At 53.2% G+C, this 26921-nt stretch overlaps 1 protein-coding gene across 1 annotated transcript; it reads right to left on the bottom strand.

The window, feature by feature from the left end:
- Positions 1-140: 140 nt before the first annotated feature.
- On the bottom strand, positions 141-26628 carry LAMB3 (laminin subunit beta 3). Its single transcript, XM_049832897.1, is given in 24 exon segments — positions 141-564; positions 1023-1176; positions 1635-1811; positions 2196-2337; positions 3354-3561; positions 4921-5065; positions 5769-5972; positions 6947-7155; positions 8183-8343; positions 8837-9209; positions 9667-9778; positions 10691-10887; positions 11478-11633; positions 11728-11916; positions 12325-12448; positions 13144-13319; positions 13658-13721; positions 14128-14310; positions 14787-14860; positions 15017-15131; positions 24278-24432; positions 24950-25014; positions 26539-26553; positions 26555-26628. Coding segments are annotated over 24 exon segments (3609 nt in total). The 3' UTR covers positions 141-427.
- Between the last annotated feature and the right edge of the window lie 293 nt (positions 26629-26921).

The following is a 26921-nucleotide window of genomic DNA, read 5'->3' as shown; positions in this document are numbered from 1 at the left end:
TCAGGATTAACTGCAGCACAGCTAAAAAGTTTTAAAAGACCCCACATGAGGGTTTTAATTTGAACAGTGAAATTCAGCTTAAAGAGCTTGAATTGGCTAAAACAAGAAAAAGAAATAACTTCTTGGTTTATAAACCCCTCTGGAAATAACAGCTTTGGGGATGTTTTTATTTGCCATGGAAGATTGATGTCTCTCCCTCTTTTTCCTCCAACCACTGGGCAGCTTCAGCCAGTCCAACCAAAGTTAGCCCTCTCCATGCGGTTGATCCTTTGGCTCAGTGCAGCTATTTTCCAGAGCTACAGAAACTCAATTTGCTAAAAATAGAGACGTTAGGCACATGAAAACTCCAGGCAGAAAATGGGAATAAATATACAAGTCAGTGTCTGCAGAGGAGGAAGGCAATGCCGTCGGAGCGCGGGCAGCTCGCTCAGGAGCAGCTCTCGTAGTAGGCGACCCGCTTGTTGATGGCGTCCCGGATCCTTCCCACCCGCTCCTCCAGGCCCGACAGCCTGGCCGACTTGGACATCAAAGCCTTGTTGCTTTCCTGAATTTCCATCTCTAAAGCTGAGGAGAGAGGGCAGGAGGGGGTTACGCGATGATCAGACTGAAGGAAGACATTGTGGCTGTTACCCACCCCAGCAGGTTGGGCTGAGCCTCCACCTCCCTCCTGCATAGCTCTGGGGGGGCCAGAAAAACTGACATCCCATGTTCCCCCTTCTTCCCCTTAAAAAAACCCCAACGTGACTGCTCTGAACAAAGCCAGTAGTTTTGAATGCCTAAAAATGGAGGAAAACGGGGGCACATTGGCATTGCAGGCAGGGGGTCCCTTCCATGGCAGCACACACCCCCTTGTGAACTCTAAATTTACCAGGGCAGCACCAGCAGATACAGCCCAAATCCACACCATCTCACTGCCGAGAGTATGTTGTCTTCTTCGTAATTTCTTTCCCTCAGTCCTCTGGGAGTCAAAAGCCCTTCCCCAGTGCATGAGACTGTTACACTGAGTTCACAAAGAGCCTTACTTTCTATCCTGAGCACCGTGGCCAAAGTTTCCTCAAACAGAGCCTGCGCCTCCAGGTCTATGCTTTGCACCCTGCTGCCCTGCTCTCCCAGAGCTGGGCTCTGCTCCATCCTTCTCTTCAGCTCAGCGTACATTTCTTTCACTTGTTCGAAAGCCTGTGGAAGAGTAAATAAGCAGTGCAGGTAGGATCGAGCAAATAGACTGGGGGAGGAGGGGATTTTCCAACATTGAATCCATTTTAAATATTAAATGGCTACTGCACTAGAGCTTTGCCGCTCTGTTATCATGCGAATGAGTAACCGTTTGTGATGCACTCACAAAGATGCTGACTGACAGCTGTATGGGCTACATACAGGCGGGAGATACAGCAGAAATAAGTTTCCAGCAAAGTGCACTAGGACTGAGAAAGGTCCTGGAAAAATTCACTAGTGGGACACTACATCAGATTAATGAGAAGTGACACGACAGCGCGCAAGCCGTGGCTTGAACAGGAAAGCCTCCTCGCCTTATCTAAAAACGTGCCAGGACACAGCTGGCTTTGCTGTCTGATGACAGCGGGGGAGCGGAGCACAGCTGTGACCGTCCCGGCTGGCGACGTGCCGGAGCCCGGTACCTGCTGCGCGCTCCTGGCCTGCTCGCCCGCCTCCCCGGCCGTCTGCCGCGCGTCGGTGGCCCGCAGGCGGTTCTGGTCCGCTCCGCGCTGCAGCCGCGAGAGCCTCTCCGCCAGCCCGTCCAGCTGGCCCGCGATGGACTTCACGTTCTTCTCGGCTGGACCAAGAACAGCCTCGATCTAAAAGCAGAGCGCTCCACGTGAAGAAGGAAATCGCATCCAAAGCCCACTCCTAATGGTTTTTCCCTCTGTGCAGGGACCAGCTACGCTGCCTGATGGACGCATCGCAGAACCAGGGTTTTGGCAGGGAGTGGGGACTGCTCACTGCCCAGCTGAGCACGGCAGCCCCGGGGCTTGTCTCAGGGGGCTCCGACAGGGACCGTGACTGGAGTTTGGAGAAGCACCCAGTGAGGCACAGCAGAAAGAAGAGATTTTTACAGCAAAAGCTTCCCCAGGTCCCATTTCCCAGCTGTGCTGGTGCAGCACTCTACCAGCGGGGAATTTTCAAAGGAGCAGTGAGCAGGGCACGGTATCATTATTGGAAAGTCACTGTGCATCACTGACCTCATCAACGCGCTCCTGGATGAACCGAAGGGAAGAGCCAGAGCCCCTGATAGCACCCCGAGCCTCCAGGAGCACGGTGTTTGCTCGGCGCAGATTCCCAACCACCTCTTCCACGTTGCCCTCCACGGCATTCGCCCGGTTCCTGGGGAAATGTGGGAAACGGCGAGGAGTGAGCGTAGGTAATTGCATGGACTGGAAGTCGAGGTTGCAGAGACAAAATAAAGAAGCTTGAGACACAAGACAGGATTGTTAGCAAGAAGGTTGCAATCTCCCTCCCCCAAAAGCCACAGACCCACACATCTGGACACACTGCACTCCAGCAGGTTTCCTTTCGAGAGAAGTGTTACTTCCATTTCATACCCCCAAGCAGAGGAGACAAACCGAGAAGGGGAGAGAAACTCCTTGCTTTAAACCAGTTAGAAACATTTATTTTGTAAGTGGTGCAAGAAGTATTGAAGGGAAAGCAATAACCACTGAACCAGTTTCAACGAATACTTTTCTGCTTGCAGTGGGACTATTCAGGCAGGGTGACAGAGCTCTCCATAGAAAGCCAACCTTCCTTGTCTCCTCATTTCCAGCAGGTTAAGCAGGTGTCAGACATTATCAAGGAGTTTACATACTTATCCCGCTAACCTTCTCGCTGGGATATTGCTGCAAGTCAACATGTGACAACGTAGGTGTCCCAAATTTGCAAGGACACTCTGTAATTACTTTTAAGGGACCATGGGATAATCCTCCCAACTTTCACCCAGAAAACAAATAGCCCATTTAATCTCCTCATGCTCTCTTGTGCAATTAGGATGTAGGTCACCAATATCAAGTAATACCAGGGCAGCCCTGTCATCAACCATCACAGGGACTCAAGAGATAGAGAAAAGCCTCCATTACTTTTGGTAAAGACCTTCTTGTTCTAGTATCTATAAGAGGATCTATTCTTGGCAGCCAAATTTTTTATTTGTATTGGGGCACCAAGGAGGTAGAGATTGCAGACTCAATCTTTTAGGCACTGTACAGACATAGAAGAACCTGGCCTAAAACTTCAGATTGTGCAAGTCAGTACAGCTCCAGCAGAGCGAGATTTCAGCCCAAGCAAGAACCATCACGTTCACTCCAGCTGAGTGGCTCTCAGCTGCCAAAAGCCCTTGAACACCAACCAACCTGGCCTGTTCTGCCTCCTGCTGAAGCTGCTTGGCCTTAGCGATGTCCTCGGCCGTCTGGGCAAGTATGCTCTCTGGGCACTGCAGCTTGGTCGCCAATTTTTGGATCTCAGTCATTTTTCTCAGGACTGCGGCAGCATCCGTGGGGAGACGTAGGGAGAGAACAGACTCACTGATTTCCTGGAGAGTGGCAGGGTCCGTGTCCTTGTCTACAGAGCAAACAGACCGACGGTGTCAGAAATGGGAGAGAGGAAAGGTGGGAGTGCAAATGAAAGGGAGGATGAGGGCAGACATCCAGCTGTGGATGATCTCACGGACACAGTCTCTTCATTTCAGACAGCTGTCAGGATCCACCCTGAATTTAATCCCCTTGAATTCAATGTACTTCTCATTCAGATCAGCAAAACTTTCAGGAAAGGACTGAAATGATACCTTTCGTTTGGCAACAAGAACACCATGGCTAAGCCCTGAGCAGTCAGGTAGACCTCACTGAGCAGATGAGGTTGTGTTTCAAGATGAGCCTTTTTTAATTTCATAAATAAAAGTTAATAAACCTGAGGAATCAGAAGCAGGCAGAGCCCAAGAGACATTAGCCCAGTGATTAGCTCAGAAATATCTTCACTCATCATTAACACCAGGCAGCACCAAATGACCCAATTTTCTTATTCGGCTAATGCTCATGAGGCTCATTATGTTATTACAATCTGTCTGTGAACAATAAGTCATCCCATTGGCTTATAGGACAACAAGGAATTCTCATCTGATTAATAGTCTGCTCCAGAGAAGAGTTGTCTTGTTTATCTCTGGTCAGCGAGTGTTGCCGCTAAACTTCTGCGCATCGGGTCAATGCCGACTGCAAATCCTTGGAGAGCACCGGCCGCGGGGTTGGGTTTGTCCTCGAGCCCCGGCAACGGCACAAGGCACTGAGGCAGAGAGCGGGACTCAAAGCAAGCTGTTGTCCGTGCTATGGACAAACAGACCACCTCCTTCACAGCCTTCCACTTAACGGTAATTCAGTTCATTGTTTTAGAGGTAATATTTGAGAGCAGTTGCTGGGGGGATGTTGGAGACCCCTCCATGAAGCCCCACGCACAGAAGGTCACGGCAGTGTGGTACCTCCTGCCCCGTGGACCTCACAGACAATCCCAAAATGTCTCTGTAAGGAAGCAGGCAGGGTTTGCCCCGGTGACATCCCAGGGAAGCTGACACAGATAAAACAGCCAGGATTAATTTGGGTCAATCTGAACAGCACGGTTAAGCCTGAGCTAGTCAGCTGGCCAAACTGCAATTGCTGACAAAGTCACAGGCTGGTATACTGCTGGAATTTCTTCTCTGTTTTTCAGAAAACATTGTCCAAGCTTGCCTTGCTGCCTCAGAGGATGTGTGTTACCTTTGCTATGTAAATACCCACGCGCAGACAAACTGGATATTTGAGAGCTTAACTGGGGTGAGCTATTCAGCTGCCTCCCTTGTACTGTACTCTCATACATAGTATCACTGTAAAAAGTAGTTTTCTCTATGCACAGACCAACCTGCATACACATACTTTACAGCTTGCAGAGCACTACCTGACAAGAAGTTTCGAACTTGCTGGATGAACTGCTGGATGCGCCGCACATCTCCTTCTATCTGGGTCCTCGTTACACTTATCTGGCCCACAAGCCGCCGAGTATTGGTTTGAATCTGATTTGCAGATGTCTCCGTCATTTTAATCTGCAAACAACAATATCCTGATGGAGCCATTTCTTCTTGATCTGGAATCCCAGCAGCCTTACCTCAACTCTCAGTGAACCGGGCAAGGCACTTTGAAATTACGCTATTCCCCATTCTTAATATGCCACCACTTTAAAGGATTGTAAATGTTAAAGATTGAGGGTTGGATTTGCAAAGGAAACTCTCAGAGAAGAACAGTACTGTTCAGCTTTATAAAATATATTTGAAATGGATTTTGAATTACTTTGAAAATTCACGTTATCTTTGCAAGCACCTGAGGGGCCGTAGAAAGAAGCCACAACAGCACTAACACATCCTCTAATAGACTGCATCAAACGTTAGAGCAGATACACCTGTGGAATCAGAGAGGTTTCTACATCCCCACCCCTTCTGCCATACTAATCCCAAACCAGGAGGAGGTCAGGCTTCCTCGTGACATTTCCAGAGCCGCTCGTGTGCCTCCAGCTCTGTGGCTCCTATGCTGGGGGGAGGCAGCACCCACGCACGCAGCAGGGAGTCTCCCACTCAAAAATTCCCGCATTTCTGAAGGTGCCCGAATGACCAAGCCTCAAACAGAGTTTGAGATGGGGTATTTCTCACAGCTCGCTTTTCCCCACAGCCGTCCCCGCAGGCTCCGCTGCTCGACACCAAAGGAACGAGCGTGGGGCTTGGCCGTGGGACGGGCAGCGCTGCCCGCACTCACCAGCTGCGCCGTCTCCTCCAGCCGGGCGCTCAGGCTGCGGAACTCCTTGGAGGCTTCCCCGGCCGTGGCGAGGGCCCCGCTCGACAGCGGGAAGATGCCGCGGCAGGGCCGGCCGGCCCCGCAGGCAGTCCTGTTGTCTCGCGGGCAGAGCAGCCCCTCGCACCGGGCGGGCGTGCAGGGCTCCGCTCGGAACCCACCGCAGATCTGGAGAGGGAGAGAGCGGTGGGGCAGCGAGGGCACTCGCCTCGCTGGCGAGACCTCGGTGCCCTCGGGGAGGCAAACCAGCCCATCGCGGGGGACAAAGTTTCGACAGACCCTCGCCGAGGGAGCTGGGGAACTTGCTGCGCTCGCGCTGCAGAAGCTCTGCACGGGAACAGGGACGGAGCCCGCCCTGCCCGATGGGCTGACGGCGATGCGTGTGGCACAGCCCAAATGACTGGAGACCGTGACCGAGCCAGGGAAGGGCAGCCAGAGCTCCGCTCGTGTACAGCAGCGCTGAATGCCCACACCTGAGACAGCAACACAAGGTCACGGTTTGCTTTGGGAGAGAGAATGGGACCAGAAGACCCTGCCCTCCTGCCTGGACATCGGTGATTTTAGTTGCGTGGCATCTTCTAGAGTGACCACCCACCAAAGAGCACACTGCAGCAGGGGCACATGCAAACCCACAGCCAGTGCAAGCACCAGCACAGGCTGGTCGCTTGGGAACGTGTTGGTGCCCTGAAAAGCAGAGAGGGGAGGTTGGTGGTCTCCACAGCAACCGTGCATTAGGAGACACCGAAATGGATCTCCATGGCAATAACAAAGCAGCGAAGGAGAAATAAAAGAAACCTCATCCAGAAATTAAGTGGGTCTTTGAGATACAAGAACTGACACACGAGAGAGTCCTTGGAGGAAAAAGCGCGTGCTTGGGAGGGAGGGGTGGGCAACACTTCCATATCTGTGATCCCCAGGCAGGGGATGCTCAGACAATTCTCCACTGATGTCCCAAAGCAGCAGGTTGCTTGCATGCCGTTTACGAGTCTCCCTGGGCAGAGACTTTGTCCTGCCGTGCCAGACTGCCCGAGAAAAGATGCATGACTGCAGGATGAGACTTCTGCCTCCCTGAGCACTGCAGGGCCCCCTTGAAAACTACACACACGCAGCGGAGAAGTCAGAAAACCACTTTGTATCTTCACCTTATTTATGACAGGTGTCAGGTCGGGAGCTGAGGCTATCTCGCCCTTCAGGGTCAGCAGTTTGGAGGTGGACTCCGCAAGCCCCCCCTCCAGCCCTGCGGCGTTCCTGCGGCTCTGCCGGGACTCGGCCAGTAGCCTGGAGGTGCCAGCAACGAGGCTGCTGGCATTGGTGGACGTCTGGTAAGCAGATTTGATTGTCTTGAAGGCTCCTGCAGGAATAAAACCAATAAATGACACAAATGCCTCCGTGACTCATAAATGCAGCAGAGCTACCTAAACGAAGGCATCGACTATACCCTGCGAATGGATGCGTGCACAGAGAGGAGCGGGACACAGCCAGAGTGATTAGTCACTGAGGCATAATGAAAAAGCTCCTTTTATTTCCAAATGCCTTTCAGCCATTCCTTCAGTGAGCTACAGATCTCTCCTGAAAGACTGAACTCTGGCTTGGGGTTAAAAGACTGAAACAAAACTAAAGCAAGACACCGCGTGCGTGCTGATCCCGGGCTTTGCTCTGTGCAGCCCAGAAGGGCTTTGGCAGTGCAGGACAAGGCTTTCAGAGCCCTTTCCCTGGCTCCCGAGCCGGCCCCGCCATTCCCCTCCAGCACAGCCTGGAAGGAGGAGAGCGGTCAGGATGCGGACCTCGAAGCCTTGCTCGGACAGCGAGGTGCGGAGCCGGCCGGCTGAGCTGCAGCGGGGAGGGGGAGGCAGCAATGAGACACCGGGAGAGAATTAGCTGTAGCAGGGATATAATGGCAGCCTACCACCAGCATCATCACAGGGCTTAATTAGCTCTTCTAAGCGCCTGACAGCCGCCTGGCTCTCTTCCCCACCCTTCCATCCCTTCCATCTGTGCACAACCATCATTATCTCAGCTTCCTCCCAGGTTCAGTGACACGCTCCCAGCGGGGCTCCCCCCTTCCCACCGCTCCCGCTGCGCCCCGGCAGCAGAGTTTGTGCTGGCCGGGGGACGGGAACACAGCGCCCATGGAGCGAGCCGCACAAATAACGCCGGAGCAAATAACCCGATAGTGTGAAATCCTGGGTCACGGACCAGAGGCTTGGTGGAAAGCATCCCTCTCGCTGGGGAGGGAAGATCTATTTGCAGTTCCTAAGCTGACAGCAGGTTAAAAACTCCATCTCATCCACCTGGCCAGTGGGAAACCACCAGGCACAGTCACGTTGAGATAAATTAACGGCTGAAAATTAAGAGATATTACACCTGCAGCACCGTACCTGACAGATCCGTGCTGCGGCTGCTTTCAAACTGGGTCTTCTTGCTCTGATACTGGGTGTTAGTGATAAACAAGCTGCTGTTGAGGGCTTCGAGCTCCCTGGATAGAGAGGCGGTCTCATCCAGAAAACGAAGGTCAGGATTCATGCCTTGGACCTGCTCTCTGGGAGAGAAAAAGCAGAAAACTTGTATTCAAGTAGAGAGGAAAGCACCTGCAGACAGAGAGCAGGGCTCATCTGTGCCGGGACACTGCCAGCACCCGGTAAAGAGGCACTTCTGAGCCCGGAGAGCTGACGGCCGAGGACACGCCACGGCCTCGCAGGTTTGCGGAGGTGGCAGAGAGCGGGGCTGGGCTACAGCTCTCCTGCACCCGGCCAGCTTGCAGGGCCGAGCCCACGCGTGCTGAGGATGCCGACTGTCCGGAGACTGCCCACCGGCCTCCTGCCTTTGCAACATTTTGCACAGGACGGGCGCACGTGGAAGCGCTGTTCTCTTGCATCCCTGGTCACCTCGTGAGCGGAGCAAGATTTTCAGGTACAGAAACAGCAGAACGCGTGCAAGCGGCCCATATATGATAAGTGGAGTGAGCACACAGAAAAAGCCAGCATCTCCTCCCAGCTAAGGGATGCACCCCGTTAGCAGCATCCATCCCTCACCTGATCGCGGCAAGCGTGCTGCCCACCTGGGCCAGGCTCTGGTCTGTGGCAGAAGAGCGGCCGAGGATGCCCTGTGCCTGCTGCACATTGCCCTCCGCCTGCGAGAGACGGGGGCCGAAGCGGGACCCCCCGCTCCCAAGGGGCAGCCGTGAAGTGGAGTTGCTGAGGCCAGCCTGGCGCAGGCGCAGGCGCTGGATGTCCCCGTCGTAGGCGCGGAAGCAAGGGTGGCACAGCTCGCAGCCGGGGTAGGTGCTGCAGTGGCCCCGCTGGCACTGGTCGCAGCGGGGACCCGTGACACCAGGGCGGCAGAAGCATTGGCCCGTGGTCTTGTCGCACCCCACGTCCTCCGTGCCCTGGAAGTCGCAGTCGCACTCTGGGTGATGGAAAGGTGGAGAGATATAGAGATGAAGCCCACCGAAATGGCGGGAGGGGGATACATTTTTTTATATATATAAAATCAGACCCTGTTAATGGGATGCCAGCACAATCTGAAGTCCAACCCCACCCATCAGCCCCTGCAGCATCTGGGAAGAAGGTGGCACAGGCAGAAGAACACGAAAAGCCCCCCAGCCCGGTCGCTTGCCCAGCCCCTGACCCTGCAGGGCCAGACCGGCGTGGCCGAGGGGCTCGCCCACGGCTGCCGGGAGGGGACTGGTGGATACCTGGAGATGGAGGTGAACTGGGAGGCTGCTCTAGAAAGGGGTTTTCTCTCGCAAAACAGTGAGGGAAAAGCTGATGTCAGGACATGGGCCAGGTGCTCTTTCCCAGATAACCCATGATTTCACAGTGCTAAGAAACACCAAGCCAAAAATGAAACAGATGCTTCCTACCTGTGCACCCTACCCGGACATCTCCGTAGTGCCTGTCTGGGCAAACCTGCTGCTGCATGGCAGAGCACGTCTGTCCCGTGAAGCCTTCTCTGCACGGACACTGTCCTGTGAACTGAGGAAAGAGAAATACATCAGGGACATGCGGCTCTGGGCACTTTCCTGGGAAAGCCCTCCCTCCACTGCTCTTGAGCACTAAAGCCAGCACGTGGACAATCTTCTCTACTCAGCCTGTGCCCCAGGACATGCCCATGCTGCTCCTGACAGGCTACAGGCTCAGCCACGACGATGCAAAGTCTCCAAACAACAGCCCAAGCACTGCAAAGCAGAGTTTTAAGCTTTGTTTCAAAGACAAAGGAATCCCCCACAAACAGCCACTTTGAGATCTCAGGTCTCCTCCCTGCACTGAGCTTGTTTGGGCCTATCTTTGGCTCTTAGAATTTGTCATGGGGTGGGTTTTTTCAGTTTTTTTCACGTTTAACTTTAATTTTCCCAGTTGTCTCTCAAGTGACACACACGCTTTTCGTTGACAAATGAGGATAATTAACTTGCCTCGCCTGTATGAAGATCTCTTATTAGAACTTCCTTGCTAAATATCAGGCCTTTTAAAATGGCTTAATCTTGCCTTGATAATTACTGCGTTCATTCATTTCCCTGAGTAGACTGTCACATTTTCTAGGAAATGGGAAAAGGGAAATAAGAGCAGGACACGATAGGGAATGCATGGCCCTTTTTGTGGAGGCTCCCATGGATGGGATGGGATGATGGAGCCATGCAAAAGGTGGTTTCGATGCTCTGAGCGATCCCTGGCTTTTGTGCTGTCTAGAGGGGACCCGCGGCACTCTTGGCTGTGCAGCTCAGCCACTGCCACCGGCAGCCCCTCACAGCAGCGTCTGCAGAGCTGGGAAAGGAAAAAAGCAAGCAAGCTTGCAGGTGCACGCACGAAAGAAGGCAGGGAAATGAAAAAGAAATATTGCCGAAATATGCTGAATCTGCCCTGAGGATGCTCAGGGTGGCTGGGTGGTACCTGGTTGCACTGGGGGCTGCGGGAGCCCCGCGGGTGGCAGCCGCAGGGCCGGCAGCCCTGGCCGCTCCCCACCTCCCAGTGCTCGGCCGCGCACTGGTCGCAGTCGTTCCCCACCACATTGGGCAAGCAGAAGCACCTCCCCGTCTCGTCGTCGCACGGCATGTCCTGCCGCGTTCCCAGCACGTTGCAGGTGCATCCTGAAACGGGGAGGGTTTTGTCATCTTAAAAACGGGTGCAAAGCACCAACCTGGCTTCCCACAAAGCCAGATCCACAGAAGGACCTTGCAGCCACCCACAGGTGAGCTCTCCTGTCTCTCTCTTCATACCTGAGCTCAGCACAAGGGACCCGTGCCCCTGCTCTAACACCGCGCTGCCCCATCAAGTGCTGCAGCAGGGCTCGGCAGCCCAAGAGGCCTCAGCATCCCTCCAGCCCAGCCACACGCACCACGCCGACCCGAGCCCCGGCTGTGCACAGCCCCGCTTGCCCACACGGCATCGCCTCCTGCATCCCCTGCAGCTTCCCGAGGGAGGCACTCGGGAAGGGGATACAGCCCTACACATACCCCAAACCCCGCTTTCCCCGTGCTTTTTGCCAAACGTATACCTGGGACAAGCCACAACCTGAGCAAGGAGGTTTTATAAGCCTTTGCAAAACAGTCCTTTGGCTTGGAAACCCCAAATCAAAGCTGATCAGAAACCAGGTCCCTTTCAGAGCCACTGAGGATGCTGGGCACTGAGGTGGGGTGGGAACACCCCGGGAAGCAGGGATGTCTCCGGGTGTACTCACTGCGGCACCCCATGGGGTTGGCGTTGGCCAGCTGGGCAAACCCCGGCTTGCAGAGGTGGCAGCGGTCCCCCTGCACGTTCTCCTTGCAGACGCAGCGCCCCGTCAGCGGGTCACAGATGGAGCCCGGCACGGTGCCGTCCGGGTCACACTCGCAGGCTGGAAACGTGCAAGAAACGGCACTGCCGAGGGGTGCGAGGGGCGGACAGGGGGGTCCAGGGAAGGTGCTACGGGGGGCTAGCCGGGCACTCACGCAGACAGGCTTCGGGATGGGTGAGATCTCGCCGCTGGTTGCGAAAATAGTTTGTTTTGCAGCGCTCACAGTTGTTGCCTTCGGTGTTGTGCTGGCAGTGGTCACAGACACCCCCGCTCGCCCCTCCGCTGGCGCGGTACAGCTCCGGGTCGAAGTGGCACGAGGCCGAGTGACCGTTGCAGTTGCACCCTAAAAAACAACAAAAAAGCCCCAACAAAACAGCCCAGCTAGAGCTGCAACTGTGCAAACCCCTCCAGCAGCGGCAGCTGCGGCACTAGAGGGTGCCCGAGGCCCCTGCGTGACACGGTGACACCCGCCAACCGCCCCAGCATGAAACTGTTCCCAGTCGGACAGCGTGGCCGAGCACTGGTGCAGCTCACAAGCCCAGAGCATCGCCTGGCCGCAGCCCCGCAGAGCAAAGCCCAGAGTGCAAAATGCCTCGGGGTTCCTTTTGCACAGACGCCCCTGTTAACATCCAGCCCCGCAAAGGGTCCCAGCAAAAGGTCTCCGGAGCTCGCTCCCACTCCCATTGCTCACTGACAGGGAGGATTTAGGAAAGGCCTCAGGAAGAGGAGAGGGGAAAGGCACTCGCCGTACTCTGGCACTCGTGGGGATCATTGTCTTCTGCGGGCGCCCACGGCCGGTCGTTGTAGAGAGCGGCGCAGCGGTCGCAGTTGGGACCGTCGGTGTTGTGCTGACACACGCAGCGCCCGTGGACCTGCTGCAGAGACAACGCTTTACCCCTCCGGGATGGTAACTGCTCAGTTCAGAGCTTCATCCTCCTGACGCCTTTCTGGCACACGCCTGGCCTGCTCCCACCCCTGCACAGCCCCCCTTCCCGCGCAGAGCTGAAGCTCCAGCACCCAGACAGGGCTGATGCAGCACCAGGGACAGGCTGCTCCTCGCTCGCAGCCGCAGGGAGATTCCCACCACCTCCACCACCTACCCAAGGACAACCACACTCAAGGCAAAGCGGACAAGCGTAAGCTGGGGACAAGAAAATCCCACAACAGCTAACAACCCGCACTGGCAAATCTTCCTAGGCGTGAAGGAGCCTGCTGAAACCTTCAGCATGTGCCCCCCACCCAGGTGAGAGACCCAGTGCTGGCAGGAGCGGTTCCCCCCAGAGCACGACCTCCCACAGCCACTTCGTAACTCCTTATAAACCCCCTCCTCCTTCTTCCCGACACAAAAAGGGGGTTTACGTGGGGGTAGCAGAGCCACCATCCCATTGCTGCAGGCAAATTGGGGCACCGTTTCCCCCCATTACGAGCAGCCTCTGACCAGGCGAAAGACTCCCAGACCCCACCGCTGGTTATCCCGGTCAGGTTCTCCCAACGAGCACTCCTGGGCATGTGGTGGAGCCTGATAGCACAGAGCTTGTCTTTAGGCTTTTCGCTTCCCCCCAGCGCTCACCACGGCGTGCGGATCTTCCGAAGGGGCACAGCGGTCGGCATGTCCGTGGCAGAAGCAGCTCCCCAGCACCCGCATCTCCGTCACGGCGTAGAAGGTGCTGGGCGAGTGGTAGCCCTGGCGCGCGACGTGGGGGAGCGCGGTGAAGTTGATCCGCAGATTGGTGAACTGCCCCAGCTCTGTTGGGGACCAAGGAGAGGGGTGAGGGGGCAGCAGGCACCCGGGCACTGGCTGCAGAAGCTGATTGCAATTCGCGTGAAGGGCTCGGAGCAGGAGACAGAGGCATCGGCACGAAGAGCAGCAGCTGAGTCATCAGCAAAGACCAAACGCTGCTCCTTGACACCTCGGAGGCACCAGGGCAGCAGTCTAACATGCAGCTCGAGGTCTTGTTTGCCGAGGACCTCCTCTCCCCTGCGGGGTGACCCCAGCTCAGCGCTCTCCATCACATGTAGGAAGAACCACGAGGTGCGTTATCCCCCTCTCCCTTTCTCAGACATGAAAGAGACCGGTCACTTACTATCGATGGTCTGGCTGTAAGAGGTAGTGATGGTAGACGCCAGGTCCTGGACACTGAATTTCACCTTAGAAGGAAAAAAGGTAAGTTAAAAAGCAGGAAACACAAGGTGCTTTCTTCTCATGCTCTGGGCAGCGTGTGCTCTGGACCTGCCTCTGCAGAACATCACTTAACGCAGGCAAAAGGCTTCAGAGTTGCAGAGGATTTTGCAGGAAGACCAACATAACACCTCGCTTGTCACAAAGCAGCGAGGGCTTTCCCCCCAGAGGAGCAGGAATCCTCCCGAGGACTCCCCTCAGCAGTCCTGGATGTCCTCGGGCTCCATCCCTTGCCAGGTGTAATATGCGTAAAAGAATTCCAGGCCACCACATGTTTCTCCAGCATTGTGCAGGCCGTGCACCCCAAACCCAGGGTCACAGCGGGGGGAACGGGCACGTGTGGGGGTCCCTGCCACAAAACCCCACAAACCCTACCTTGCCCCCGTGCAAAGGGTACCCCTGCAGCGCCTGGCACCGAGCGTCCTGCCAGCTCTCGGGGGAGCCGCGGGGGACATGGGGGAAGGCGGCAGCGCAGTCGGAGGCCAGGTACTGGTACACCTCCCAGGTCTTGCCGAAGTCAGTGGAGCGCTCGATCAGCATTGCAGCGGGCAGCGGCGACTGTAGAGCAGGGAAAGAGGCACATCTGTAACACGGCACACCCCAGCCGGCTCCCGCCTAGGGCCTGGGGATACCTCTCCTCCTCCTCCTCTTCCTCTTTCTCCCTCCCGCCTCACGTCTCCGCAGGCTGCTGGAGCAATCCCCTCCCTTGCAGGTTACTAACAACTTCTAGGTCCGTCCGTGTGTCCCCCCTCCACCAGCCCTGCTGCAGCCGCAAAGTACACATCTGCCCCAAGGAGAATTTTCGGCAGACATTTGTGGGATGGGAACCCACCACCCTACTCTGCTCCTCCCAGACACCCAGGGGAATGGCCCTGAAAAACAGGGGAAAAAGGAAGGATGAGGACCCTGGCGTGCTTGCTATCAGGAGCCCAAAGGGAGCTGTGCACCCAGATCCCCACATCTCGCGGGGAGCCAGCGGGGCCCATCCACCATCATCTGTGAGCTCCTCGCCAGCAGAGGTGCCGCACACGAACCCTGAAGTGAAGCAGGACGCTGCCGAGCTGGAATGTCTGGTCCAGGTCCAGCTGCAAAGAGACGCGCTCGATGCCTGCGGGCACAGAGAGGCAGCTTCAGAGGAGCGGACTGCGGACTTCAGGAAAATAAAACACTTAGCTGCCCGAGCCAAGCCATTTATTTCCTTCTTTCCTTCCAATCTATTGAATTCAATGTCCTGGGACAAACCAATGCACCCAGCAGTACTCACCGTTCTGGGACTGCCACCAGCGCGAGTGCCCGGCGGAGGACAGGACGTTCTCCACGCGGTGGCCGTTGTAGGCGTGCGGCAGCCGCGAGTCGCACCGGCAGCATTTCATGCTCCACTGGAAGAGAAAGAGTGGGTGGAAATGACCGGCCCGGCTCGGCCAGAGGGAAAGACCCCACTGCAGACCCCGGAGACGAGGAGCCCCAGCGCAGCATGGACTCACCGAGGAACAAATGGCATCAGTAAACTGGTTTATGAGAGACCTGAAGAACCGTGGTCAGTAAGGCTAACGATACACAGGACTCAAGTGGTCCCCTTTATACCCCGTTAAAAAACACAGCTCCTGGTTTTATGGACCAAAAACTAAAACCAAAATGCTTTCAATTAAAACACATTTTTGGGAAACCATCAAAAATGCCTTTTTTAAGCAACCCCCCTGTTTTCCACCATGACAACACTTGATAGAAAGCTCTTTGCAGCTTTTCAGGACCAGTTTGCCTTTTCCACACAGCCGAGGGGGCTGTCTGTTTGGGTGAACAGAAAGGCCTTTCTCTCATACCCAAAAGCCCGGGGTGATGCTCGTCCCCCCCCCCCGCGCTCTTCCCTGGGAGCAGAGTGGAGCAAACAGCTCAGCGGGTGAGAAGTCAGCGGGTGGGAAGTCGAGTGGCTCAAAGTTCAGCCCTTCACTTGAGCAAGTAATTCAAGAGGCGACGGGGATGTAGCATGGGGAATGTAGGGACGGGAGAAAACAGAGTCCCCGAGGAGCAAACAAATACCCAAATTTTGATTAACCAAGCAACGGCCCGTGCAGCCACTAACATGGGGCCACCGGGTGCGTGTGGCCCAGGAGCCGGCTCAGAAATGTGTAGAAAGCAGCAGAAAAGCGATTGAGCAAGAGATGGGAGCAGCCAAGGTCCAGACACCAGCCAAGGGGAGAGGCAGGCATGGGGTGGGCCAGCAGGCTGGGCAAGGACCACCACAAAACGGCGGGGAGACACCCAGGTGAGGCCAAGGTGAGGAAGGGCAGGTCCCAGAGGGATGTTAAAATAGCAGATGGTGACAGACCCCGCAGCAGCATCCCACCGGGGACGCGGGGAGGCCCCGTCCGAAGGGGCTGCAGGGGCCACCGGGAGGGGAAAGCTGGTACTCAAGGCATGAAACGAAGCGTTCGGCATCTCCAGCCTGGTGAAATGGAGAGGGAGAGCAGATTCTGCTCTCCGGAAAGGTTTCTGGGGCAGGAAGAGCTGTACGAGCCACGGGATAACACTGCCTCAAAAGGGATGTGAAACATTTCAATTAGAAATTGAAGCTGTCAGTGGCCTGAGCAGTGAAGCAGCCTCCCAAACGGAGCGGTGGGAAACACGCTTCACACCAACACGTCCCAAAGCCTGAGAAATTGGGGAGGATCAAGAACAGCGTTTGCCAGTCATGGCAGGCGCTGGCCTCGGCAGTGCAGGGAAGGACAGCTCGGAAAGGTTGTCCAGGGAGGAAAGTGGGTTTGGGGGAGAGGAGGGGAGTGTGTCTGGCACAAGACCTAACAGCTGACACCGGGAAGGCAACGAGATACCCTGCTGCGAGGGCTGGCACCCACTGGGCTGGCAAAAGGTGACACCAGAGGCATGGGAATGTTTGGGACCCCAGTGATGAGATCAGCTTTCAGTGGCGGAGCAGAGACATCGGGTGACAAGTGACAAGAAACATTTTATATCCACCTCTGTGCTAAAATCTCCACATCTGATACTTAAAACAAACGAGTCAATTCCAACCCAAACACTAAGCACGACCCTACACACGTGCTGGCGTCGGGAGAGATCTGGGCCTCGGAGAGGCAGCCAGAGGTGGTGGCCAGTGGACACAGTGGCATGAAGATTTCTGGTTTCCCCTTCAAAAGATTAATTCATGGTTTACACATATTGCCTTACTCCTGACGCAGGCTCATCTAAGCCAGCCAAGTCTCTTATTTCTACAAAAAGTGACTTGGCTTCATAAGAACTATCTTTTTTTTTTTTTTTTTTTTTTTAAACATAAAGAAAAATTCATGGAAATTTTTGTCCAGAGTAACCTTTTTGCTTGCTCTCACACAAAACCACACAAAGAGTAGGCTGGCCTTGACCAGAAAGCACTAACTGGTACCACTGGTACCAGACGCAAAGCCACCCGGCGCTCTCCCAGCCCGCGGCCGTGCTGACCCCCGGGAGCAGACGGCACGCAGCGAGGTGGTCGGGCAGCAGCCGACAGAGGTGAGCTCCGATCGTGGGTTGGTTTTAGTTCCTAACAAAGCCCAGACCTGACTCTGCTCTGCCCCTGGACCTGGGAACCATTCGGCAGTTGGGCAGGTACTGAGGAGAGATCCTCACTTTAAACTGATCTGTTTCCATAATATTTTCCACCGTCTTTATGTTCTCTGTCTATAAATATCCCAGAACAGGAGTTGGCTAACTCCAATATTTATAACAATATTGCAGAGTAAGCAAACAGAGAATTCAAAATATATAATCATGCAATTTCCCTGGCTCTACCAACTTCTCCTGGCTCTGCCAGTAAGAATCAGAAATAATATAATTGTGTCCAGGCAGAAGAACTCATTTCAGATAATGACTACTAGCACCAAATTGTCAGGAAGCTACAGGAATTACCCACAGAAATAAACTAGATTAAACAATGCCCAATAATGATTAAACTTCACAACACTTCTGACTGTGATTAGGAAAGGGAGAAGGAAGGCTTTCTGCAAGGGGAAAGGTTAATCTCGGTTAAATTATTCATTAGGAGTGATTCATGCATACTTATTAGACCATTCACAAGCCAGAGACACAAGTGCCTTCTAGTAGCTACAATGCAATGTTGGCAAGGGAGCTGCAACCACACTTAAAATGCAGCGCTAAGTAAAAAATGAAGTTTAAACTGTGTGAGACAAACCCTACCCAGGCAGCCTAGGAGCTGTGCTCGGTGCAAAAATCTTCTACTTTTTCCTCCACCCCCCTGCCCCGCCCCCCAGCTTTTTAGTTAAGGCTAAAATTATCACTGGAAGCAAAATTAATTTCACATCCTTGGAGCAAATTGTGAAACCCTTCTATTGCACAACGGGAGGATTTTCTATTACTGACTGTGACTATGTGTCTCAAAGTTCCTCGGGACAGAGGGAATCACAAAAAGTGACAGTCCAGCGCTGGGCTGAGGGCAGATTTACCAAGCACACACCTTTCCCCAGCTCTCACCTTCTGTTTTTTACCAGCATAGCAACAGGCTTAGTAGATGCCTCAGAGCTGGGCTTGCCAGGAATGGACCGGGGCTGTGGGACTACGTGACAAGTGGAAATGAAGAGGTCACGGTTAAAGCTGGGTCACGGACCCCCGGGGCAGCCCAGGCTCTCCAGCACGTCGCCCCCTCCCTGCCAGGAGCCAAGGGCCTCAGCCTGTGTGCTACTGCCAAAAAAAGAATCGGTACGTGTTAGAGTAGATATGGGACATGGGGCTGAAAAGGCCTATAGGAAGGTAAAAGATGTTGTAGGTCTGCATGGAAACCACTAATCACCCTCTGCGCCTCCAAGCTACTCTTAAGAATCACCCAAAATATGGGTTATGGGGGTTCAGAGATTAAAGGAAATTCATTCCAGCCTTTTAAAAGGTAATTCACAAGGCAGTCATTTTAGAGGGAAAGCTAGCATGTTGAGAATAAACAGATTCATGTCTTAGAAATAAATGGTGGAGAGCGAAAACAAAGAAAGAAAAAAAAAAACAAAACCAAAAAACCCATGTAGAAGAACAAACGGGTATTATAAAAATTGCCCACACGCTACATCACGCACCGGGGACACTTCTGCGTGGTGTGTGCAGGGACACGGGTGCAGACCCAGCCCTCGCTGGTGCGTTCTCTGCAGCTCTGCTGCGGGATTTTGCTGCTCCCCTCCTGCTCTGAGCCTGGGAACCAGTTGCTGACCAGCCTCCCATGCTTCCCCGCTCATGCGGGGGCAGAAAACCGCAAACAATTTTAAGCTGATGGACTCAGACCAAAGTATTTTAAGTAGCTCTAGCTGCCATTTTAATATGAGTAGAGAGCCCTTGAAATAAAACCTCCTGGCATAGGTGCACAACCCAAAATAAACTGAAGCTATTCATCAGCAAAAATGGGAAGCTGCTTCTCTCCAGTCACGGAATTATGACCTTTCATAGCTGCGGAGACCTCGGTGGTCCTGCGTTTAACCCAGCTCCGTGTCAGCGAGAGGCACTGTGTCAGTCAGGCTCCTGGCACACCGCCTCCCGTATGGGAGGAGCCTTGTGTGGTCTTGCACAATTAATATTGTATAGGGATGGTAAATACTGTTCCAAGTTTATTTGGGGACAATCTGGAAAGCAGTGGGAATTTATATGTATACAGAAAGATTGAAGGTTATTAAAAAATAGGGTGGGCAGCAAGAGTAAGTTACCTTGGGAACAAAGGCACCTGTTAAAGCCAAGTCATGGAATTCCCTATTCCAACCCATTTTCATTCCCTGTTAACACCAGCTGCAGGACATCACTACGCCAGGCTCACGGAGCGAGGCTCATCTTGCCTGTGAAGTACTCTATACGCTTTCCATGGGTGGTAGAAGTTACCCATGGTTATATCATCATGGTTAAACTTCTCAGTGAGCAATTGGTATTTGCTAAAGTGGACTGTGCATCAACTTTGAAACATTCTCTTAGCCATAACATCTAACATCACATCTTCACTTGGCCAGTCAGAAGTGACACTGGAAAACGAGCTCTGAGGTGGTGCTCAAAACACAAATAGAGGGCTCTGCGCCACAGCTTGGTGTTACCGGAGACCCCCAAATTCAGAGGCGACAGCAGAGAGGGAGGAGAAGACACAGGGTGGACAAACATCCTAGGTATGGGTTTTAAGGAAATGAAGTTCATTTCTCTTGCTTAAAAGCAGGCACGTAGGTGCCTGTTTTCCTCACCCCGTCTGTTCTCACATCATCTCCCCTCAGCAAAACTTCATTTAAAATCTGCCAGGATGACAGTCTGCAAAACCCATACTGCACCAGCTTATCTCCACACCCCACAGGCATCGCCAGGGTCTTGTTGCCTCTGCAACTTGTCTGGGAGGGAATGACGTGATGTCTCCCAGGATATGTGTCAATTTGCAGTCAATTTCTGTGGCAAAAAAAAGATACAGAGAAGGGAGGAGGAGGAAGAAAAAATAATGGGAAACGGGCTTTTTCTTCTGCACATTCACTGCAGGTAGGGACATATCCCTGCAGCAAAGAGCAGGGTGTGTCTGAATGCCAGAATAAAATGAGATAAGCACGGAGCAGCAACTCGGGGTTGCTGTTTTACCTTCGACAGGTTGGGAATACAAATTATTGAGTGCAAGCCCCTGACATGAAGCAATACCCAAAACGAGAAGCCCTGCTTCGAGCAGGGGGTTGGACCTCCTGTGGTCCCACCCGACCACAGTTATTTCATGATTTTGTGGATACGTTTTTCTGTGTAAAAACCGAGTTTGTCTGATGACATGGGACTGGAAAGCATATGAGCTGGGAGGCACAGTGGCTTTTCAGCATGCTCTCCCCTGTTCCAACATGCCGAGGGCCTGCTGAAGCACTCTGCAGGCAGCGTGTTTTGGATTGGTACCGAGCTCCCTGACTGACTCATGCAGGTGAGCAAGCAGATGTAACCATCAGACGGTAGCAATAAGGCAGACAGAAGCATTAGTCTTGCACATACTCTCTTTCGCAGACATTGGCCTGTATTTTTGGAAGCAGCCAAAGACAACTCAGTGCGGAGACACCACAGGGAGAGATGCTGCAGACGAAGCCCTGCCAGGCAGCTGCGACCATCCGTCAGCAGGAGGAGGAACCCTCTGCCATGCCAGGAGCTCTCCTGCCCGGCCGGCTCACACTCCCCCCACTAACTCATTTAGGGATTAGGCTTCTCTAGTACCTCTCGGCTCAATTCCTACCTGGATGACCCCATGTCACCACGACACAAGGGGGGATAAAGGTGACTTCCCACCCTCCGTTCCTCATATCCACCAAGCGCCTGTGAAAAGCAGGGGAGGGAAGGCAGAAAATCTTGGTCCTTGACCTTGTGCAAACAACTTTTTAACATCCAAAGTCTCCCAGGGTCGGGGCGTGAGGACCCCCGTAGCTGCCACACACACAAACTGCTCCGCGGTAGGATGCGGGAAACGGAGCAGCAGCACCGGCACAAGGACACCGGCTTCGCTCCTCTCCTGCCTGTTCTTTGACAAAAGATTTCAGTGATGTGCAGGGTGCTTGGGGTACTCTTCTAAATTAATAAAACAACCAGAAAAGTCTGTAGCTATTTTCTAGTTCTACATACGTCTTTAATCTGAAAGCATTGCACAAGCCTGGAGGAAAGAAATATACTCCCTCTCCAGAGGAGCATTAATCTGGCTGGGTGTGAACATGGCATGGGTACTGCTGCTTCCAGTGGCAAAGCAAAGAGCCAAAGGCGTGCACAGCCCTCGTGCCATCACTCAGAAGAGCCAGGCCAGGCGAGGGGACTGGGAACCTGCTAATCTGCGTGAAAGCCACACTGCGCCTTCCCTTGGCTAGAGCTAGGCAGTGTGAGCTACTCCATTTTCCTATGCTTTGCTTAGCATTTAAATAAAGAGATGAGTTAACTGGGCCTTGAATCACACCTCAGTCAATGAGAATCTTTCCACACACTTTACGACTCCAAATCCAGGCTCGCTTATTTTTCTATTTTATTTTCAGTTTCCCTCTTGCTTTTACTTTTCCTGCTGACTCGAAGAGCCGTTTCCCAAGCACAAAGTGATTTCCAAGCCAGACCATTGGCCTGCCTGGTTACCACCCCCCATCACTTTTCTAATCGTCGCTGCAGTCCCCTGCGCTATAAATGGCAATGCTGAGCGTCCCTCCCGGATTTGACTAGAGCCTACAGCCAAGGAATGGAGCAATCAGTAGTGCAAAGTATAAAGGTTAGAGGGATTTGGAGCCGGAGCAGACAATGGAGCAGAGGCTGAGAGCAGTGACCCACCAGAATTGCAAAAGAGGACCCTGGGGCCAGCGTGGGCTGGTGGCAGGGCCAGACAGCGTGTGCCCACCAGCCGGCACGAGGGCACTGGCAGCCAGCGAGAGCAACCCCTCATCCCATGCCCTCTGCTGAGATTGCAAAACTGACTCCAAATTTGCACCTATTTGGCAACAAAACAAGAGCAAGACTCGTAACGAAAAAAGTCATAAGAGTCAATAAATTAAACGTGCTTACTTTTTATGGGATGGGAATAGGAAAATTGAGTTCAGGGGATTAATTTTTCCTTAAATTAGGGAAGTAGAAAAAAGAAGGAAAAAATTAGGAAATGCTCAACACATGGGGATTTCTCCTGCAAAGATAGGAGCTGGTATACTCAAAACTCCCATTAGCCATTACAGCTGCAGAACAGAAATAAGGGTCTTTGAGGAATTTGCTAGCAGTAATGATCCATGTCTCATTTCAGTAAAGGAAAGGATCACATATAGGTAAGGAAGCAAAGACCCTATTCCCAAAGCTAGAATTGGGGAATCCAACTTAACATACCAGTGTTAATTGTTCCATATCCCTTTTAACCCTGGTACTTGTAAGGAAAGGTATAAGGAATATGAAAACTGAATAGTTTAGGGACTTGAAGACTAGAAGAGATTGCTGCAATCTTGCTCTCTGCCTTCCTCCACAGTACTGCCATGAGACCTCACTCACTAATTCTGCACTGAACGGATCATTTGTGCTCAAAGCGTATCACAGGTGTCAGAGAGACACCCAGTCTCCACTCCACAAGACTACAAAAGATGCAAATGATCACAACTGAAGGCCCTTCAGAGCGATCTCTCAAGGTCAGGCAAAGGGAATAACTAGCCCACGCCAGCTGGTTTTAGGATGACCAGCTTAGTCAAGGTTTTGCACACACTTGCTTCCCATGGTACAAGCCCCCTCTTCAAGCAAAAGTCACTGTCAAAAGTCAAAGTTAAGTGAAGACTTCAGAGGTACACTTATGCACAATTTTCCTCAAGTATAAATAGAAATTGGGAATAAAAAAAAATAATTAAGTCAGAGCAGAAATAACTATTTGCTTTTTTCCTGTCCGTGGGCCACAGCACCCCTGAGAACCAGCAGGGGTTTGCTGGGCAGGCGAGCAAACAGCCCTGCTCCCTGGGAGCAGCAAAACAGCTCCAAAAAAAAGTGAGTGGGAGCCTGAATGGAGGAAATGCCTGACCACAGCTGTCAGCCTGGAAAATGACCTGACAAAGGGCAGACGCTGCGGCCAGCCCAGCACCCAGGAGGACGTGATGCTCGCACCCGTCAGGGCCAGGGACCTGCCTCAGCTTCATACCAACCAGCAGCTCCCAGCCATCCCTGGGCCCACAGCGGAGCAAAAATCTCTCCAGCCCAGCGAGAGCACCACTGGCTCCGCAACAAATCCACTTACTGCCACATCTTGGCCTTCAGCTTGAAGGGGAATTAAAACCAGAAGGCGGCTGACTCACTCAAGTTGGATTTCACTGTAGAAAACACTGCCTCACTGGAGGTCTGCCATTTCCTTTCCTCTCGAGCATCTCTTCCAAGACCCCTTTTGCCTGTCCTGCCTTGAACCTGCTCCCCTTTGAGCTCCTCCCAGAGCAGTTACGGGGTTAACACTGCCAGACGGACAGAGAAAGGCTTTAGGCAGCGCTCACATCGGGCACATCACCCCCGTAGCGTTTTCAGCTCTGTGCTCAGGCAGACTTATCCTTAAACTCTTACTCTGACTGTGGCAGCTTTGGAGCCTGGGAATCTGCAGCTGGCTGAAACGTTATCCTCCCGAGCAGGATCTCCTGCCCCCGCACGACCAGCGTAATTGAAAACAGTTGTTCGGTTCAGAAGCTTTTCCAAGTCTTTGTGAAAGACCTGAAACGTTCCCATTTCTGACAAGTGAAATACGAGTTTAGTTTATAACTAAAAAGTCCAGGGATAGGGAGGCTTGGGATATTTTGGGTGCAAAAGCTTCCGTTTTGCCTCCAGTGTTTCATCGCCAGAGTTTTGCTGCCCTTTCCCTGCCGCTGCGTTCGTGCTCGGCTCCTCTTCTCGACCGTGGGGACGGCAGAGAAGGGCTCGAGGGGACACCGCAGATGGTGCAATGACCCAACACGGCTGGAAGGGGGAACAAATACCTGAAATAGGTTAAAAACATCCCTGCAAAAGGGTAGGAAGGATAGGACGGGTAAAGGCTTTAGCATCCCCACGTGAGGTTTAGGAGCGCGGCGGGAGGTGCACGTACCTCTCCGTGGGGCGTGCAGTACGTCTCGGGCTTGGCGAGGCCGCAGGTGGAGGAGGCTCGCAGGTGGGGGGCTCGTCCCAGCAGGAGATCTCCGGCCGGGGGGTAGCAGGCTCCGTGGGAGCAGGTTCCCTGCGCACACAGCAGCCGCGGGGCAGCTGGAACAGCAGGAAAACAGGACTTGGGGCTGTGTCAGGGTGGCAGACAGACGTCAGCCGGCATGCCTGCTGTTTTCTACAACAGACCGACTGACTACAAGGTCATGCCTGGGACAAACCTACAAAATGCGTATGCCAAAAAGGACAAAGGTATTTTGCCCCTGAATTACCTTTATTTTTAATGAGAAAAAGGCACTTTCAAAGTGCTTTGTACTAACAGTTATTTCTGAAACTCTTCTTTGCCATGACCCCAGTGTCTGGGCTGCAGGGATGCTCAGTTCCCTGCCCATCATACTGAACAGCCCTGTCTGGTGTCCCCTCTTTACCCATATAGCCGGCCCTATAGTCGGTTGCTCAGGGCAGAGCAGCCTTTTGACAAACACCAGCACTATTATCAAATACTGGTCTCCCAGCTGCTGGCACAATACTGCGACTAATAGAAAGCTTACATTAGCAGCGTTTCTATTTAGTCAGCTTGCTCTATATCCTTTTAGAAACACTGTATGGTGAGCCTTACCCAGGAGGACAAATAATGCCCATGGCCAAAGCTGGCAGCGAGACTCCATACCACCAAGGACACACCTAGAGAAGAATTTGCAGCGTGAGTGAAAATGAGCAGAAAATACCGGTTTAAAGCTCAATTCAGGTCCTTCATATTCCTTCTCAGTTTACGGGGAGATAATTTTAATTGATCTACGACAGAATAACATGGGTGAAAAATCAAGAATAACAAAGAGGAAAATCAGGTGCTCGGATTGTAGTTGGTTTTAACGTACAAAGAATCCCAGCTTTTCATCTAACTCACAAAGCATACACAAGATTCTCCCAAAGTGCGTAAGAGATTACCTTCTTTCCCAGACACTATCTTTGGATCTTTATGATATTGCCGAGGTGAACCACAGGTACCAGCATGGCACCTCGCTCTCAGCAGAGCTGGGATTTCTGACTGCCTGGCTCCCTGGGGACATCGAGAAGCCCAGCACCGCAATCTTCAACGGGCAGGGAATCGGTGCCAATACCAGGTCGCAATGTATGGCTAGAAACGATGCCCTCACGAGCGTGCACACACGCGCGCGCACACACACACGTGCACTCATGCATTCACACACAGCCGCCCCGTCCCAGGCACGCCGCACTTTCTGTTCTCCAGCCCCACCCTTCGCCCTGCGTTTCCAGAATTGATTCCAGATCAAAACTCAGCAGCACACGCGACAGCCCCAAGTCTTGTTCTACGAAAAGAAGAAACCTGTAAAAATCGCTGCGGAATAGGTGTCTTCTGCAGGGTCTCTGCGGGGAAGCCCTGCGGGAGAGCCCAGGGGATGCAGAACTGCCAGCACACCCTCGGCAGCCAGAAACCTCACCTGCCCTCTTCCCTGCGGGAGCCGGAGCAGTGTCCCCAGTCCCTGCGGAGTCCCCGGCTCACGGCGAGGGCTCTCTGCCCCCCGTGCCACCCAGCAGCCGATCTGCAACCGCGAAAGCCCTCTGAGCACCGGCTCTCTCCTCTCCTGGCTTTTAACAGGCAGCTGCCTCGCCTGGGAGAGAAGGTGCCTGTGGGTGTAGTAATGATAAAGGGAGTGATTCAGGGATCTTCAGACATACACACCCAGTTATGGTATAACTCATGACAGCTCCTAGACGGGGCGCACGGCTGCAGACATAAATCACTCTGGCCGAGAGTGACGGCAGCGTGAACCAGCTGCTCTGCAGGTAACCAGTAAGTGAAAGCCCATCCATAGCTAACCCACCTGGGGCTCGCACGGCCACCGCCGGGACACGGCCAAGTCAGCTTGGAACCAGATCTCTCCAGAGCCGCTGCACGGCTCCGCATCGGGCAAGACACCCGAATGTTTACCCACCCTCTCAGACAGGTTTTGCGTATCATGCTGAGCATGGCGATGACAAGGCAGTGCCGCTATCAGTGCCTCAGCTTAATCATTTAAAGCTTAATTTGGGATGTCCACGTGAGTTATAATCACACTGGGTAGTCACATATCAGACTTCAGCCATCAGACTTCAGCCTGAAGGCGACCTCGAGCGCAGCAACTGGGCTTTACAGACAGACTCAGTCGCACAGCCCCTCTCCTGTCTGCAGTACCACAAAATTACCTGAGATGAGCTTGAGTTATCTACGAAACGCAATCCGGCGAACTCACCAGCTGTGAAAAAAGTCAAAAAGTCAATTTTTTTAAGAAACATAATTCTTATTTGGGTACCTAGCTGCACACCCAGCTGATGAGGAGCCCTTCTCCCCTACTTTGGACCCAATTCAGAGCTCTCTCACACTTGACATGTTTCAGTGGTCACTGTTGCTTTAGGTGACTGTTAATGGAAACAGTCTCATAAGTTTATTTTCTTTTACAGTGCCAGCAAAGTAACAAAATGTTAACAAATCTGTTTAAACTGAGGACTATTCAGTGAATGCAGCTGGGAGTGCAGCTCAGCAGCTTGCACACACAACCACCCACCCACCCCTCCGCTCCAGGGCTCCC

Source organism: Accipiter gentilis, chromosome 29 (genome assembly GCF_929443795.1).
Source record: "Accipiter gentilis chromosome 29, bAccGen1.1, whole genome shotgun sequence".
NCBI lineage: Eukaryota > Metazoa > Chordata > Aves > Accipitriformes > Accipitridae > Astur > Astur gentilis.
This window is presented reverse-complemented; position numbering and strand designations above follow the sequence as displayed.